The following is a 12881-nucleotide window of genomic DNA, read 5'->3' on the forward strand; positions in this document are numbered from 1 at the left end:
AGACTGAACGTAAAAAGTGCTATTTTTCTACAATGGTAAAATATACACTACAAGTCAAAAGTTTAGGTATACCCAACATTTATTGATTACTGTTGAATGTGCAAAATAAACATAAGATGGAAACACAACTCTTACCAAAGACATATCTGCTTATCTACTGATAATATATTGTGCTTCAATGCATCTTCCTTGTGTGAAATGTAGGTTTAAAGCAATTTTTGGAAATAGGGTGAAAAGTGCAACACTAAATTTCTCAAAACTTTTGTCAAAGTTACAATTGCCTGTCTTTTTCTGGCGTTAGCTGAGCTTTGGCACCCATGTTCAAGTAATCTGAAACACAAAAACACTCATTAGATTGTATCGCTGGCTTTTCTGTAAACATTTTTTTCATTGCCTGGCAATAATAGACATTGCACGTGATGAAGAAACTAAGCACAAACATTCATTCCACACAGAGCAGAGTATTTGTAAACAGTTTTTGCTCCTGAGATGAAACTTTAATAACATTAACTTCGCGTGTCTGTTTGGATTTAGGATTGCACTTTTCGACTTATTTCCAGAAATTGCTTTAAACCTACGTTTCACACAAGGAAGATGCATTGAAGCACAATATATTATCAGTAGATAAGCAGATATATCTTTGGTAAGAGTTTCGTTGACATCTTATGTCAATTTTCCACATTAAACAGTAAAATACCAAAAAATGTTGGGTGTATCTAAACTTTTGACTGGTAGTGTATATGCATAGAAATACCAAGAAATAAAAGCTGACCCTCTGTACTCTTGCCTCATATTCATCTTTTCATCTCAAATCCAAATTTATTGAGTACACTGTACAGTAATAATAACAAATTTGACTTCACTGTTCTAATACTTACGGAGGGCACTGTATGTATAAAAACAAAATGGCAATCTAATCATATATCGTGAGCAGGTAAACATTTCCTGCCATGCACAGATTTGATTGAAAAAAACAACTAATTATTTAATTGTATTCAGCCTTTATTTATTTTCTTTATGCATACTTGAATACTTGTAGATGTGAGAATAATGAACAAGGGATTCTCTTTTTCCAAACGTGTAACAAAACATGGAAGATGGACATAGTAGTGAATCAATGATGACTCTTTGCGCTAGAGTACAAAGCCCACATAGTAGCAAGGAAAAGTGTTCTTGACTGCCAACAGTCAGCTTTTAATATCAAGCTCACTGTATGCATTTAGTAATGCAAAATAGCCACTTCGGCATGAGAGCATTTGCTTCTAATTATGATTTTTAAAGCTCCATTTTCAGTGTAACACTGCACTGTGCAAGAGAATTCTCAGACCGGGCAGAATGTGTACAGTCGTCATTTGACACAATTGTGAGAAACTTACGAGTTGTTGCGAATCTTCCAGCATGGGCAGGAGGGCCGCCCGTAGGATACCCGTTGTGCTGGATGTCAGGTCATGTGACAGCTGCAGCAGTAAGAGTAAAAGCTGTCCACCGGCCTCCAGAGCCACCCGCGCTCTCACCAAGGAGCGCTGGTTTGCTTGTGCCGACTCGCTAAGTTCCATCATCTGCAAAGAGTCAAAACAGGGAAACAGAAAGGTCGATTTTGACTTTAAAGAAAGGAGATGTATGACGCAGACTGACTATTGCTGAAATATACTTGTGGGTGCCAACCGGTCTCTGAGCAAGATGGTTTATCAAGTGTAGCACCAGTTTCTCCAGTTTCTCCAGGGTGGAAAATTAAATCAAAGGAGGTGCAAAGCGCCCCTCCCTATATATAAGGGATCGTTTCTCTGTATGCAGCTTCAACATGGGGACTGGAAATTCGTTTCTCAGCTTCTACTGGACGAAATCAGCTGCAACTTTCAGAAGTAAATGCTTTGTACGTTGAGGTAATATGTTCCAAATTTCAGCAACGTCCGTTTCCGCATTCTTAAGTTTTATTAAGAAAACCCTCAAATTCACATTGGTGTCTGTCAGTCCATCTGTCTGTCTGCCAAAAATGTGTTGGCGCTCACATCTCAAAGGATATACATTGAAACTAGCTGAAACCTGGAATATACATTGGCCAATACATCTAATTAATGGCTTTCAAAACAAATACCACTTAAGTGCCATCGTTTTTGCTTTAAAATTATATGTATTGTTGCAGATCTCGAGCCCGTCGACATACTAAGGGAGGGGGGGGGGGGTTAAACCCTTCTCCCCCTCGAGCTTCGAGTCCACAAGGCCGCTACCCACATTACACTCGTGGGGGGCGGATTGCTAATCAATTCCAGCCGCCAACCCCGCAGCGAGCGCGTGGAAGGGTTTCCGGTCAAATACCCGAGTACCTTCGATACACACGCCGCCACGAGGACGGGGGCTGAACCTCACACGAGTCACACGGGGTTGATACGCCTGAACGGTTTGCATGTCAGGTGACTCGTGCCGTTAATTATTAGGAACCCGATCGAACGGTTTTATCTCGTGCAATACGAGGCCAATGGTGAAAAGATGTAAACGGCCAAGTTGGAAGCAAAACACAGGTTTATTACACAATTGTACAATGGCCAGAGAGAAGAGACACAGGATAGAAACTTAACCATTCTTACTAAAATCCCAGACAAGGGCCCTCTGACTCACGCGGGGAAGGGAGGAAGAAGAGGATGCGCTCAAAGCACGGCCGCTTGGTGCAGCGCGCCCCAGACGGCTCGTTGGGCGTGTCCCTCGAGGATGTTCGTGGCAAGGACGTCGTCCTCCAGTCGTGCACGCACGGGAATCCGCACAGCGTGTCCCGAAGTCAGCGAGGCGAAGCGCACGTGCAGGGAGCCCAGGCAGGGAGAGATCGTTAGAGCATAGGACCACGCGAGAGATCGTCCTGCGAGAGCGTTTATCTCAAAAGAGCGAGGGCAAGACGGGAGACCAGAGCCAGGGAAAACGGGGCAGCAGAGTGCGGGGGGAGTACGCAGAGATCTGGGCAGAGTGCTGAGAGCTTCTTGAGTTCGGGGGCAGAGAGCGAGTGTTCGGGGGTCCGGGGCGGGTCTTATATCCTCCCGGAGCCCCACTAGAATGTTCCAAGGGCCTCCACTGGCCACCGGGGGTCACGTGTCGTGATCTCTCCCCATCAGTTACTCCCCTTAGTTCCCCATTGGCCACTTGCTGCTGGCCACTCCCCTTTAGCCCCATTGGCTGTTTGCTGCTTGCCAGCCACTCCCTCCGGCTCCTCCCTCAGGCCTACTCGACTTGTTCTAGGCCCAGCACATGGCATTCCAGGCCCAATGAGGCCTATCCTTACTTACCTGTCTCAACACATACTAACACTGGGAAGGAGACTATACTTCACATTTAATAAGAAATAACTGAACTAAGCGAGGCTACATGTTGTGGTGCAACTAACTAAAGGGGGTTACCTTTATTTCAAAAAACACAACAATATATATAATATAAATACACATATATACACACTTTATACCTCTTTAAAATATTATTACAAAAAAATGTAACATGCTGGCCCAATGGTCTAATAGACTTGGGGAAAATACCGGGGGCATAGAAAAGGCTCCTTTGTATGGTATGTGCCATGTGGAAAAGTATAGAAAAGAAGGGACATTCCATAGCTTGTAGAAAATGCCAAACAATATAAAAGAAGGGACATTCAAAAAAATCTCGTGTGCATGCTGTACTACCCTTGTGTTCTGAGGAGGAAGCAAGTAATGCTCTAGAAAAGTTCATATAAAGGAGAGCCAATTTGATTCATACACCTGCATGAAGAAGTAAATGTATTTTATTTGCCAGATGTAGGGCGTCCCTTTATATTAACTTTTCTGGAGCATTACTTGGTTCGTCCTAAGAACACAAGGGTAGTCCAGTATGCACACGAGATTTTTTTGAATGTCCCTTCTTTTATATTGTTTGCCACATGGCACATACCATATAAAGGGGCCTTTTCTATGCCCCTGACATTTTTCCCAAGTTGTATTTATGTCACAAAGTTGAATAACCACAGAATAGACACAAAATGCGTTTCAAACACAAACTCGGATCGACCATTATGGGATGGTATAGATGCTTAATGAACCGTAAACTTTTGGTACGATATATCGAACTCCCATTTGGAACTATTATTCCTTTTTTGAAATGAATTATAAAGAGAAGGCTGAAAAGCACATTTTTTCTTAATGACTTTTCCTCGCTTTCCAAATAGGATGCAGATTCAAGTTTGGCAAAGAATATCTTCAGTTGATCTGGTCGATTAGATCAAGTGAAAACATAATATCATTTGGATACAGACAAGCATGATGGCTCAAATAGTTTCATCCACATGACGAAACCTCTTGTATATAGAGTGAATCATTTCAACTTTGCTTGTGCTTTTTCAAGTTTGTTTCCCTTTTTCCCCCAATTACACCTGAATACAAATGCAAACGGCATCTTAGATGTTTAAAATCGATGAACAACTACACGCCGGGAGAAGAAAAATGTTCTGCACAATTTCATTTTACACAAATCTTTCTGCTGAAGAAAACTTTTTACCCTATATTATGTCAAGGAAACACATCCCAGTATCTTTTCACACCGAATGCACGGGGCTCTAGAAATAAAAGTCAATGGTTATCTCACTTGTGCATATGTTTTCTCCAATAGGAAGTCTAGGCCTTGGACTGATGCTGGGTTTTTGTCTTTAAATCGTGTGAGCAGGCACCGCTGGATGGCACGAAACTCCACGGCCTGCTTTGTGAGAAGCTCCATGAAATGCTCCGCAAGCTGACGCAACTAAAGAAAGAACAAATTACACAAAAAGGGAGCTTACAACCAGCAACCATACCATCTTACTTAAACGTGGCAGGTATGATACTACCTGTTTTTTTAAAGTAAACTACTCATGTTGAAAATATTCATAAACAATGATTATGTGAATCTTTTTCATTAGAATACAGCACATGGCTGCTGGAGTATCATTTGTTGGGGGAGCAGCTGTGCTGCTGATGCAGCTTCTTCAACATCATCATCATCATCAATCATCAATCATCATCAATCATCAATATCATCATCATCACCACCACCACCACCACCATCATCACCACCATCACCACCATCATCATCATCATCATCATCTTGTGGCCATGCCGAGACAGACTTCACAACCCCTTCCCAGATGACCCTATTGACCATCGCCGTAGGTAGACGGCAGCCTGAATATCTGTGTCTCTGACAATAATGTGAGGGTAGGACAACTTCCGACCACGCTTCAATGTTAATGGTTTGGGCTTTCAAAGGATGAGGGATGAAATCACCTGCTCCTCGGCCCTAAAGCAGTGACCTGCAAATTGAACACTTCATTTGCTAGAGGTGTCAGAGCAGTGGGAGGTTTCCATAAATATCATGAAGCGTGCCATGATTCCTCCGAGATGTGCTTTTGACGCGTTTCAGGATGTTAGTGTACTGCATGCTCCATCAAGATACTTTTGCATTTTTGCACTAAGCGTCCAAGTTTCAGATCCGAATAGAAGTATACTAACAACGGTAGCCCTGATAAAGTTTACTTTTAACTTTTCTGGCAAGTTTGATCACCAAATCTTGTCTAATTTGTTACAGACTGTCCAGGCTATTCCTTTCTTTACCTGGAAGTTGTTTCTCAAGTCCATTATATATGAATCCAGGTATTTAAAGTCACTTGCAGGTTTGATGTTCATACCAGACTTAGATTGGATGGTTGGTGACTGATAGTGTGGTGATTGAGAAAAATTCAGTTTTCTTTTCATTAAGGTGAAGGCGTACTTGTCTGGCAGCTATTTGTAACTAGATAAGGAGATTTTGGGCACGATTTAGACTATCGGATACATGTGCAATGTCATCAGAAAAGTCTAGAACTTTGCGGGATATCTCCACCAACTCGCCCCTGAGGCAGCCACATCGTTGCAGAACATGGACATTAAACTTTAGCGCACCCCTTATTGTCCATACACAAGAAGAAGAAGAAGATTAAAGTTACATTCATTTTATACAGTACTACTCCCAGTTTTGGGGCCAGCCCCACCAAATTTTCTGTGCAGCTTTTGGGGTCCCTGCACATGTCCTAAAGTGGGTGGGAGTTTTCGTAAAATTTCTCAACATTTTTTGTTTGAGATGTCGGGCTCCTACCCATGTGTAGAGCGGGTACCTCGCTAGTACCATATAGTCCTAAAATTTGAAACATTTTAGATGTGCCAAGAGAATCAAAGAACCTTTGGAAGCCAATGAATGTCATTGTAGCTTCCCCATTTGAGTTTTTAATCTCCTCAACAATCCTTTGGGAAAGCGTGGATCGATGTTTCCTCAAACCATTTTGGTTTAGATGAATAATTGGTTCTTGGAGGGGAATAATTCGACCTTATTCAATTTCCCGGTCCATTGTAGAGGGAGGAGGAGAGTGGGGATGGGGGGGGGGGGGGGAGCATTGAGGGAGGAGGGGAGGAAGAGAGGAGAACATGAAGGTGGGGTGGGGGAGCAGGAGGATGGGGAGGAGGGAGAGCAGGAGGACAATGAGGGGGGAGTAGAAAGACGGTAAGGGGGGAGCAGGAGGTGGGTGAGCAGGGAGCAGGAGGAGGGGTGAGTGGCGAGCAGGAGGAGAATGAGAGGGGAGCGGGAGGAGGGGTGAATGGGGTTCAGGAGGGGTGGGGAGCACAAGGGGAGTGAGAGTGGAGCAGGAGGAGAGCAAAAGGAGAGCAGGAGGAGGGGTGGAAGGGGAGCAGGAAGAGAGGTGAGTGGGGGCGGGGAGTGGAGGAGTGAGCGGGAAGAAGGGGTGAGTGAGGAGCATTAGGAGTGAGTGGGGATCAGAAGGAGAGGTGAGCGGGGAGGAGGGGTGAGAGGGGATCAGGAAGAGAGGTGAGTGGGGGCGGGGAGTGGAGGAGTGAGCGGGAAGAAGGGGTGAGCGGGGAGCATTAGGAGGAGTGAGTAGGGATCAGAAGAAGAGGTGAGCGGGGAGCATTAGGAGTGAGCGTGGAGCAGGTGGAGGGGTGGGGTGGGGGAGCAGGAGGAGGAGGCAGAGCAGGAGGAGGGAGCAGGGTTGATCCATTACCGAAAAGCTTAAAGATCGCTCGCCAAGTGGCTTAAGTACTCAAGGTAGCACTCCAACAAAACGGTTCATAAGGAACGGCCTTCCATGAGGTCTAAAAGCATTTCACTATTCCTGGTGGTTGATTGGTTACATGTGAATAAAGCTTCACTGGGCCCAGGTTTAGCATTTATATCACCAGCAATGATTAGAAAATTATGTTTGGGTACATTTTCAATGACTGACCTCAGGTCATTGAGGAAATTGTCAATGTATTGATCAGTACTACAGTTTTTAGGGCTGTAACAAGAAAGTATAGTCGTTTTCGGGTTGCCCTCTCATTCAATAACAATAATGCGAGAGGATGTTTTCTCGAAATTACTCAAATTACGCCTTCGTGGATAGTAGCACACCTATGCCACCAACTAATGCTCCAATCGAGTTATTTGTTTTGATTTTACAGTATTTGAATGCAACATATACAATCCAATACTTCAAAAAGAGAAACAAAACCATGTCCATGCAAATATTTGAGGTATTGGTAGCTTCGGTAGCTGTCGATAACATCCCGAGGCGTGTATATGCAATACTGTTGGTGTTGATTAATATAAGCAGTCAACATAGAAAGCCAGAACTCGACATACACAAGATTGAGGCTCGTGGAAAAGCAAGGTGACCGAGGATTAGTGGTTAATGAAGGCCACGGTTGGATGCAATAAGCAAATGCTACGTATCGCAGGCATTGCTCTGAAAGCAATGTTGAGTTCCACAAGGTGTGTTCTCCATGTGATACACGAGATTTGAATGCACAGCTCTTGCCAAAAGCCTTGCTGTAATCACAGCCAGGTGTTAACGAATGTTGTCTTGAGAACAGAACGGTGCACAACAGCACAAAGTGGTCGCTTTTGATGGATGTGCAATTACTCAAAACAGTTTCTGTGTTTCCTCTCCTCCTCTCTCCTGTTTGTCCAGTCCAACTGTGGCCCACTGTCAGTTAATTGCCTTTTTTACCCTCTCACCTCGTTCTTTAATGAGCCTCATTCTTGTATTACTAAAGAAAATACATACGTGTGTAAACAGGAAAGAGTTTAGAGCATAACCAACACATCAAGGTTCATAAAGTGCGTCAGCTAATAAAATTACCTTAAGTCTCCACACATGATGCATTATCATACAACAGACTATAAAATAGAATTTGACGCAAATGCATCAACGGATATGCCTCGGCCCACATTAGACGTCAACCCACGGTTACGTTTGATCTCAATCAAAGGTCACGTGAAAAATTCAGGAATCTTTGTACTTGTTATTTGGCAATTCGTTCAGCACTGGTGATATTATTTGTGAACTAACTGATGAATATTTAGTCCCCATTTGACCTTTGACCTTTTGACCACAAAACTTCATCAGGTGACATTTGTGTTACATTCCATACTTGTGCCACGTTTGGTTGAAAACCCCTCAATGGTTCAGAAGTTATCGTAATAACAAAAAAGCGTCAACAGACGGACAACCCGAAAACATAATGCCTCCGGCCTTCGGCTGCGGAGGCATGAAAACCTAGTTTTGCCTTCCGCTTCCACCCAAAAAAAAAATCTATCAAACTTCGCTAATGCACCAAGTTTCTCTGGGCAGGTGTCACGTACACCAGGTAAAATTTATTTGAGAGAATGAACCATCTTCAGGAAGAGAACCTAGTATTTGTTAGCTGCCTCTATAGTTATTTTATTTTATAACAAACAATGCAACTGATTGATTAATTGGGAGGGGACAAAAATCACCTTTGTCAATGAAATGAAAGATGTAATGAAATGTCAAAAGGATGTCAATGAAAGATAGTCTGTTGGGAGCCGTTGATGAGGTATGTGGATGGACAAAAGGACCACCGAGGCACTCGGAAACATGGTGGTGGGATGATGAAGTTGGAAAGAGGATTGACGAGAAGAGGAAGAAGTTCAAGGAGTGGCAGAAGGCGAAGGGTATGGGAGCAGAAACAGCAGAGCATGAAAGTTAGAAGGCAGCCAAGAAGGCTGCAAAGAAAGAGGTAGCAAAGGCGCTGGAGGCATGTAGGAAAATGTTCAGAGAACGCTTGGATTCGGAAGAGGGTCAGACAGCGGTATTCAGGATTGCAAAGCAGATAGCGAAAGAGAGGTGTGATGTGATGGGGGTGAGTTACTTGAAGGATGAAGTGGGACAAATCGTTGTGGACCCAGATGGAATTAAAGGAAGATGGAAAAGATATATGGAAATGCTGTTGAATACAGAGAATGAATGGGACGGCAACATCGAGAGTAACCCAGTTTTAGGACCGGCAGAGAAGATAACTGAGAAGGAAGTTGAGGAAGCGATAAAAGCAATGAAGAGTAGAAATGTGATGGATGCTGTGAAGAGAAACAGGTTGAGATGGTTTGGTCATGTGTTGAGGAAGGATGAAAGTGACTGGTTGAGTAGAGTGATGGAGTTGAATGTAGAAGGAAGTAGAGGACGGGGAAGACCGAGAAAGACTTGGCTAAAGATGGTCGAAGAAGAAATGCGGGCAAGTGGGTTAACAAGGGGAGATGCAGAAAATAGGGCAAAATGGAGAAGATTGTCATGGGGACGGCAAGGCTAACCCCCGCTCTCGCAAGGAAAATGGCCTTAAAATACCTGTTGTTTTGTTTGTTGGACAAAAGCACCAAACAAGCGCACCTCAAAGTGGATGTCGATAATCTTGAAGTAGTCATCAAGGGGAAGAGGCCCCGCGAAGCTGCAAGTGAAGTCGGCGATCCCCCTTTTATGAAAATGGTTTACCAGCCTTTGATATAATTCCACGGTGACGAGGCACAGGTTTTCAAATCGCACACTTTGCACTCGGTATCGCTCTAGTGTTGGGAGAAAACACACGGTCATTGAAAACAGATATGGTTTTGCAGGCCGTGGAGTGGGGAGTGCAGATGTGATCATTTTGTGCACTTTCTATATGAGGTTGCTCGTAATTTGGATCATGAGAAGAATAGCAATCAGCACTTCATTCGGTGACGTCGCTCCAAAATAGGCTTGAAAATTGAAATTAGTGGAGAGTTTAGATAACGAAAGTATGTTGTAAATTGACATATTATCGAAACTCAAATTTTAAAAATAATGAGTATCTGATCACTATTACATTATTTCAATTTGCATCATTCGGTGAGCAAAAAAAATACAGCAAAGCAGAAATCGCAGCTTGAGTACACGTCCCAGTAATATTTCGTGGAGTAGACTAGACGGATTTATGGAAAAAGGCCATGTATAAGCTTCTAGGTGCATTTTTGGATAAAAGCTGGGAACCTCACTTTTTAACATAATTAGGGTATGCTGAATTTGATGAACCCGGTTCCCAAGCCGAATTTTGAGGGGTTTATTTTGAGTTTTGAATAAACTGCTGAAGAACTTGGGCATGCCAAATGCAATGCAAGACTCGACGCTGCAAATGTCGCTATTCAGAATTGAGGTGCACATCAATGTGTGCCTGTAAGCAACAGAGTGATGATCAGACCCTTTGTATGAATTTGATGTAGTTCGGCAAAACAACATGTGTGACATTCCTGAATGTAGTTTGGCAAAACAACATGTGTGACATTCCTGAATGTAGTTTGGCAAAACAACATGTGTGACAATCCTGAATGTTGGTGCTTCATGGCCATGTATACTTAGTTTTAGAATAAATCTTCGTCTTCGTCTTCAAATTCGTCTTCATCTTCGAATAAATCTTGGTTAGAATAATCCTCCGTCTTCTACCGACTCCTCTCTGGCCTTGCCCCCCCCAGCTCTCTCTGGGCTCTGTCCCCCAAATATTTCTACAGGTCGCACAAGATCTGCCTGCAACCCTCTTATGGTTAAACTGCCAAAATCAAGACTCTCTGCTCACCGTCACTCCTTCATTCCTCTTTTCTCCCGCCTCTGGAACAAACTCCCTCACTCTCTTCAATCCCACTCCACCCTCCAGGTCTTTAAAACAGCTGTTCACCACCATCTCTTATCTTCCCCCATCCAAAACCTTGATCTTTTCTACCCCCGCTAATTTCACCCCAATTACACTTTTTTGAAATACCAACTTCTGTCCTGGAAGTCCTTGGTGTCCTTGTGTTTTATACTTCTCCCACCCCCCCTTCCCACGCCTCCTCCCCCCAAGCCCTCTCCCTCCCACACATCTCCCTGCTCTCAAATGTTGTGTTTGTGTGGTTCCCCTTCTCTCCCCATCTTGTCTTCCGCTCCCTCTTTTTATATATTTTGTTTGTCTGGTTGATTTGTTTGTGAAATAAATGTTAGCTCTTTCACGAGCCTCGATTCAGTATACAAAAAAAAAAAAAAAAAATGGTTGTATGAAATAGTCTTATTAAAACCATTTCCCATTTTATAGTGTCCAATTTCAATATCAGTTTGAATGTCACTTTCAATATGTCACCGCCCATAATATAGACCAGACGGATTTATGAAAAAGGCCATGTATAAGCTTCTAGGTGCATTTTGGGGTAAAAGTTGTAAAGTTAAAGTAAAAGAGCTGCATGTATATACATGATATATAAATAATGCTTGTTCAAAGAAATTGTCCAAAAATGGCAATTTGGCGGCCATTTTGTTTATGCGAATTATAAGGTCAAAAACTCAAAATTCGGCTTGGGAACCGGGTTAATCGAATTCAGCATACCTTCTTTATGTTAAAAAGTGAGGGTCCCAACTTTTACCCAAAAATGCACCTAACATTCACATTTCTCAGAAATCCGTCTTGTCTAGGCAGCCATGTGTCGCCTTCGATGGTCGATGATTGACCATTACAAGTCACACGCTTTTCACAAGTGCCACAAACCATGTCTGTGCAGCGCAATATCTCAAGTTAATATTCCAGTTGCAGTTTTTGATTGATTCGTTAGTGAAAGGGGTCTCGACAAACCGCTAACTCAAAATGAGAAATGTGATGTGGACCTTACGAGATGTTTTGGATGCGAGCACGGTCACGCTCGAGCCGTCGGGGAGCTGGAAGCTGATGGCATTGGCGAGTTCACTTTTATCTCCCTTCACAAACTCTGCATACATCAAGTGCAGGCAAAAACACATGCACACTCTGTGGATCATAAACGCATGTATGCACAATACCATTAACGGTGGATCACAGACGAGACGAGTTTTGCCTTCTTAGGCAAAGTAGGAGATAGTTAGAGGGAGTAGGAGATAGTTAGATGATGCTGTGTGTGTGAGTATGAGGATGCGCTTTCGGCGCAAATGAGGAACACTCGGTAAGTATGGTTTCCTCGGACCTTACTCAAGCTCTATTTTTTTGTATACTTAGTCTAGCCTCGTATAAGAGCGAACATAGAACGTGAGAGAGGGAGAGAGGGAGAGAGGGAGAGAGGGAGAGAGGGAGCGAGGGAGCGAGGGAGAGAGGGAGAGAGGGAGAGAGAGAGAGAGAGAGAGAGAGAGAGAGAGAGAGAGAGAGAGAGAGAGAGATACAACAGAGGGGAGCAGGGAGAGGGCTGGGGTGGTGCACACAGGATAAACAAGAAGGACACTACTGGAGCTTTCAGGAAATAAAACAGGGAATTTGAAGGAGGTGCATTTGGGGTGGATTAATGGGTATGAAAAGATCAAGGGTTTGGATGGGGAAAGATATGAGATGGTGGTGAACAGCTGTTCTTTTGAACAGTGCAATATTGCCTTCCAATTATTTATGAAGTCCCAAAGACAAGGCTTGCAGTTGGACATGAAGGAACTGATGACATACGCATTGACCTCTGTTCCATATAGCATTGGGACAGCTGATGTATTTCTGGCAGACAGACAAATCAAAATGTTTCCAGTATCTGACCAAAGAGTGTGAACATGCTCCAGTACCATCAGTGTGGTCTATGATGGGAATGCT

At 43.4% G+C, this 12881-nt stretch overlaps 2 protein-coding genes across 4 annotated transcripts in view; one reads left to right on the forward strand and one right to left on the reverse strand.

Annotated features, from left to right (window-relative positions):
• LOC137434292 (trafficking kinesin-binding protein 1) overlaps window positions 1-12881 on the forward strand; it is a 1208017-nt gene that overhangs the window by 105386 nt on the left and 1089750 nt on the right. The window lies entirely within an intron of this gene.
• Window positions 1-12881, reverse strand: part of BBS9 (Bardet-Biedl syndrome 9) — a 157672-nt gene that overhangs the window by 14432 nt on the left and 130359 nt on the right. For 2 of the 3 annotated variants that reach the window (XM_068127191.2, XM_068127192.2), the window contains 4 exons: window positions 11953-12048; window positions 9695-9867; window positions 4594-4746; window positions 1377-1559 (listed from right to left, as the gene is read on the reverse strand). In XM_068127191.2, coding sequence (XP_067983292.1) covers window positions 1377-1559; window positions 4594-4746; window positions 9695-9867; window positions 11953-12048 — 605 coding nt within the window. Of the gene's footprint in view, window positions 1-64; window positions 331-1376; window positions 1560-4593; window positions 4747-9694; window positions 9868-11952; window positions 12049-12881 lie in introns of those variants that run through there. The other variant, XM_068127193.2, reaches the window with a different exon arrangement.

The sequence above is a fragment of the Myxine glutinosa genome, chromosome 10 (genome assembly GCF_964187855.1).
Source record: "Myxine glutinosa chromosome 10, kmMyxGlut1.1, whole genome shotgun sequence".
NCBI lineage: Eukaryota > Metazoa > Chordata > Myxini > Myxiniformes > Myxinidae > Myxine > Myxine glutinosa.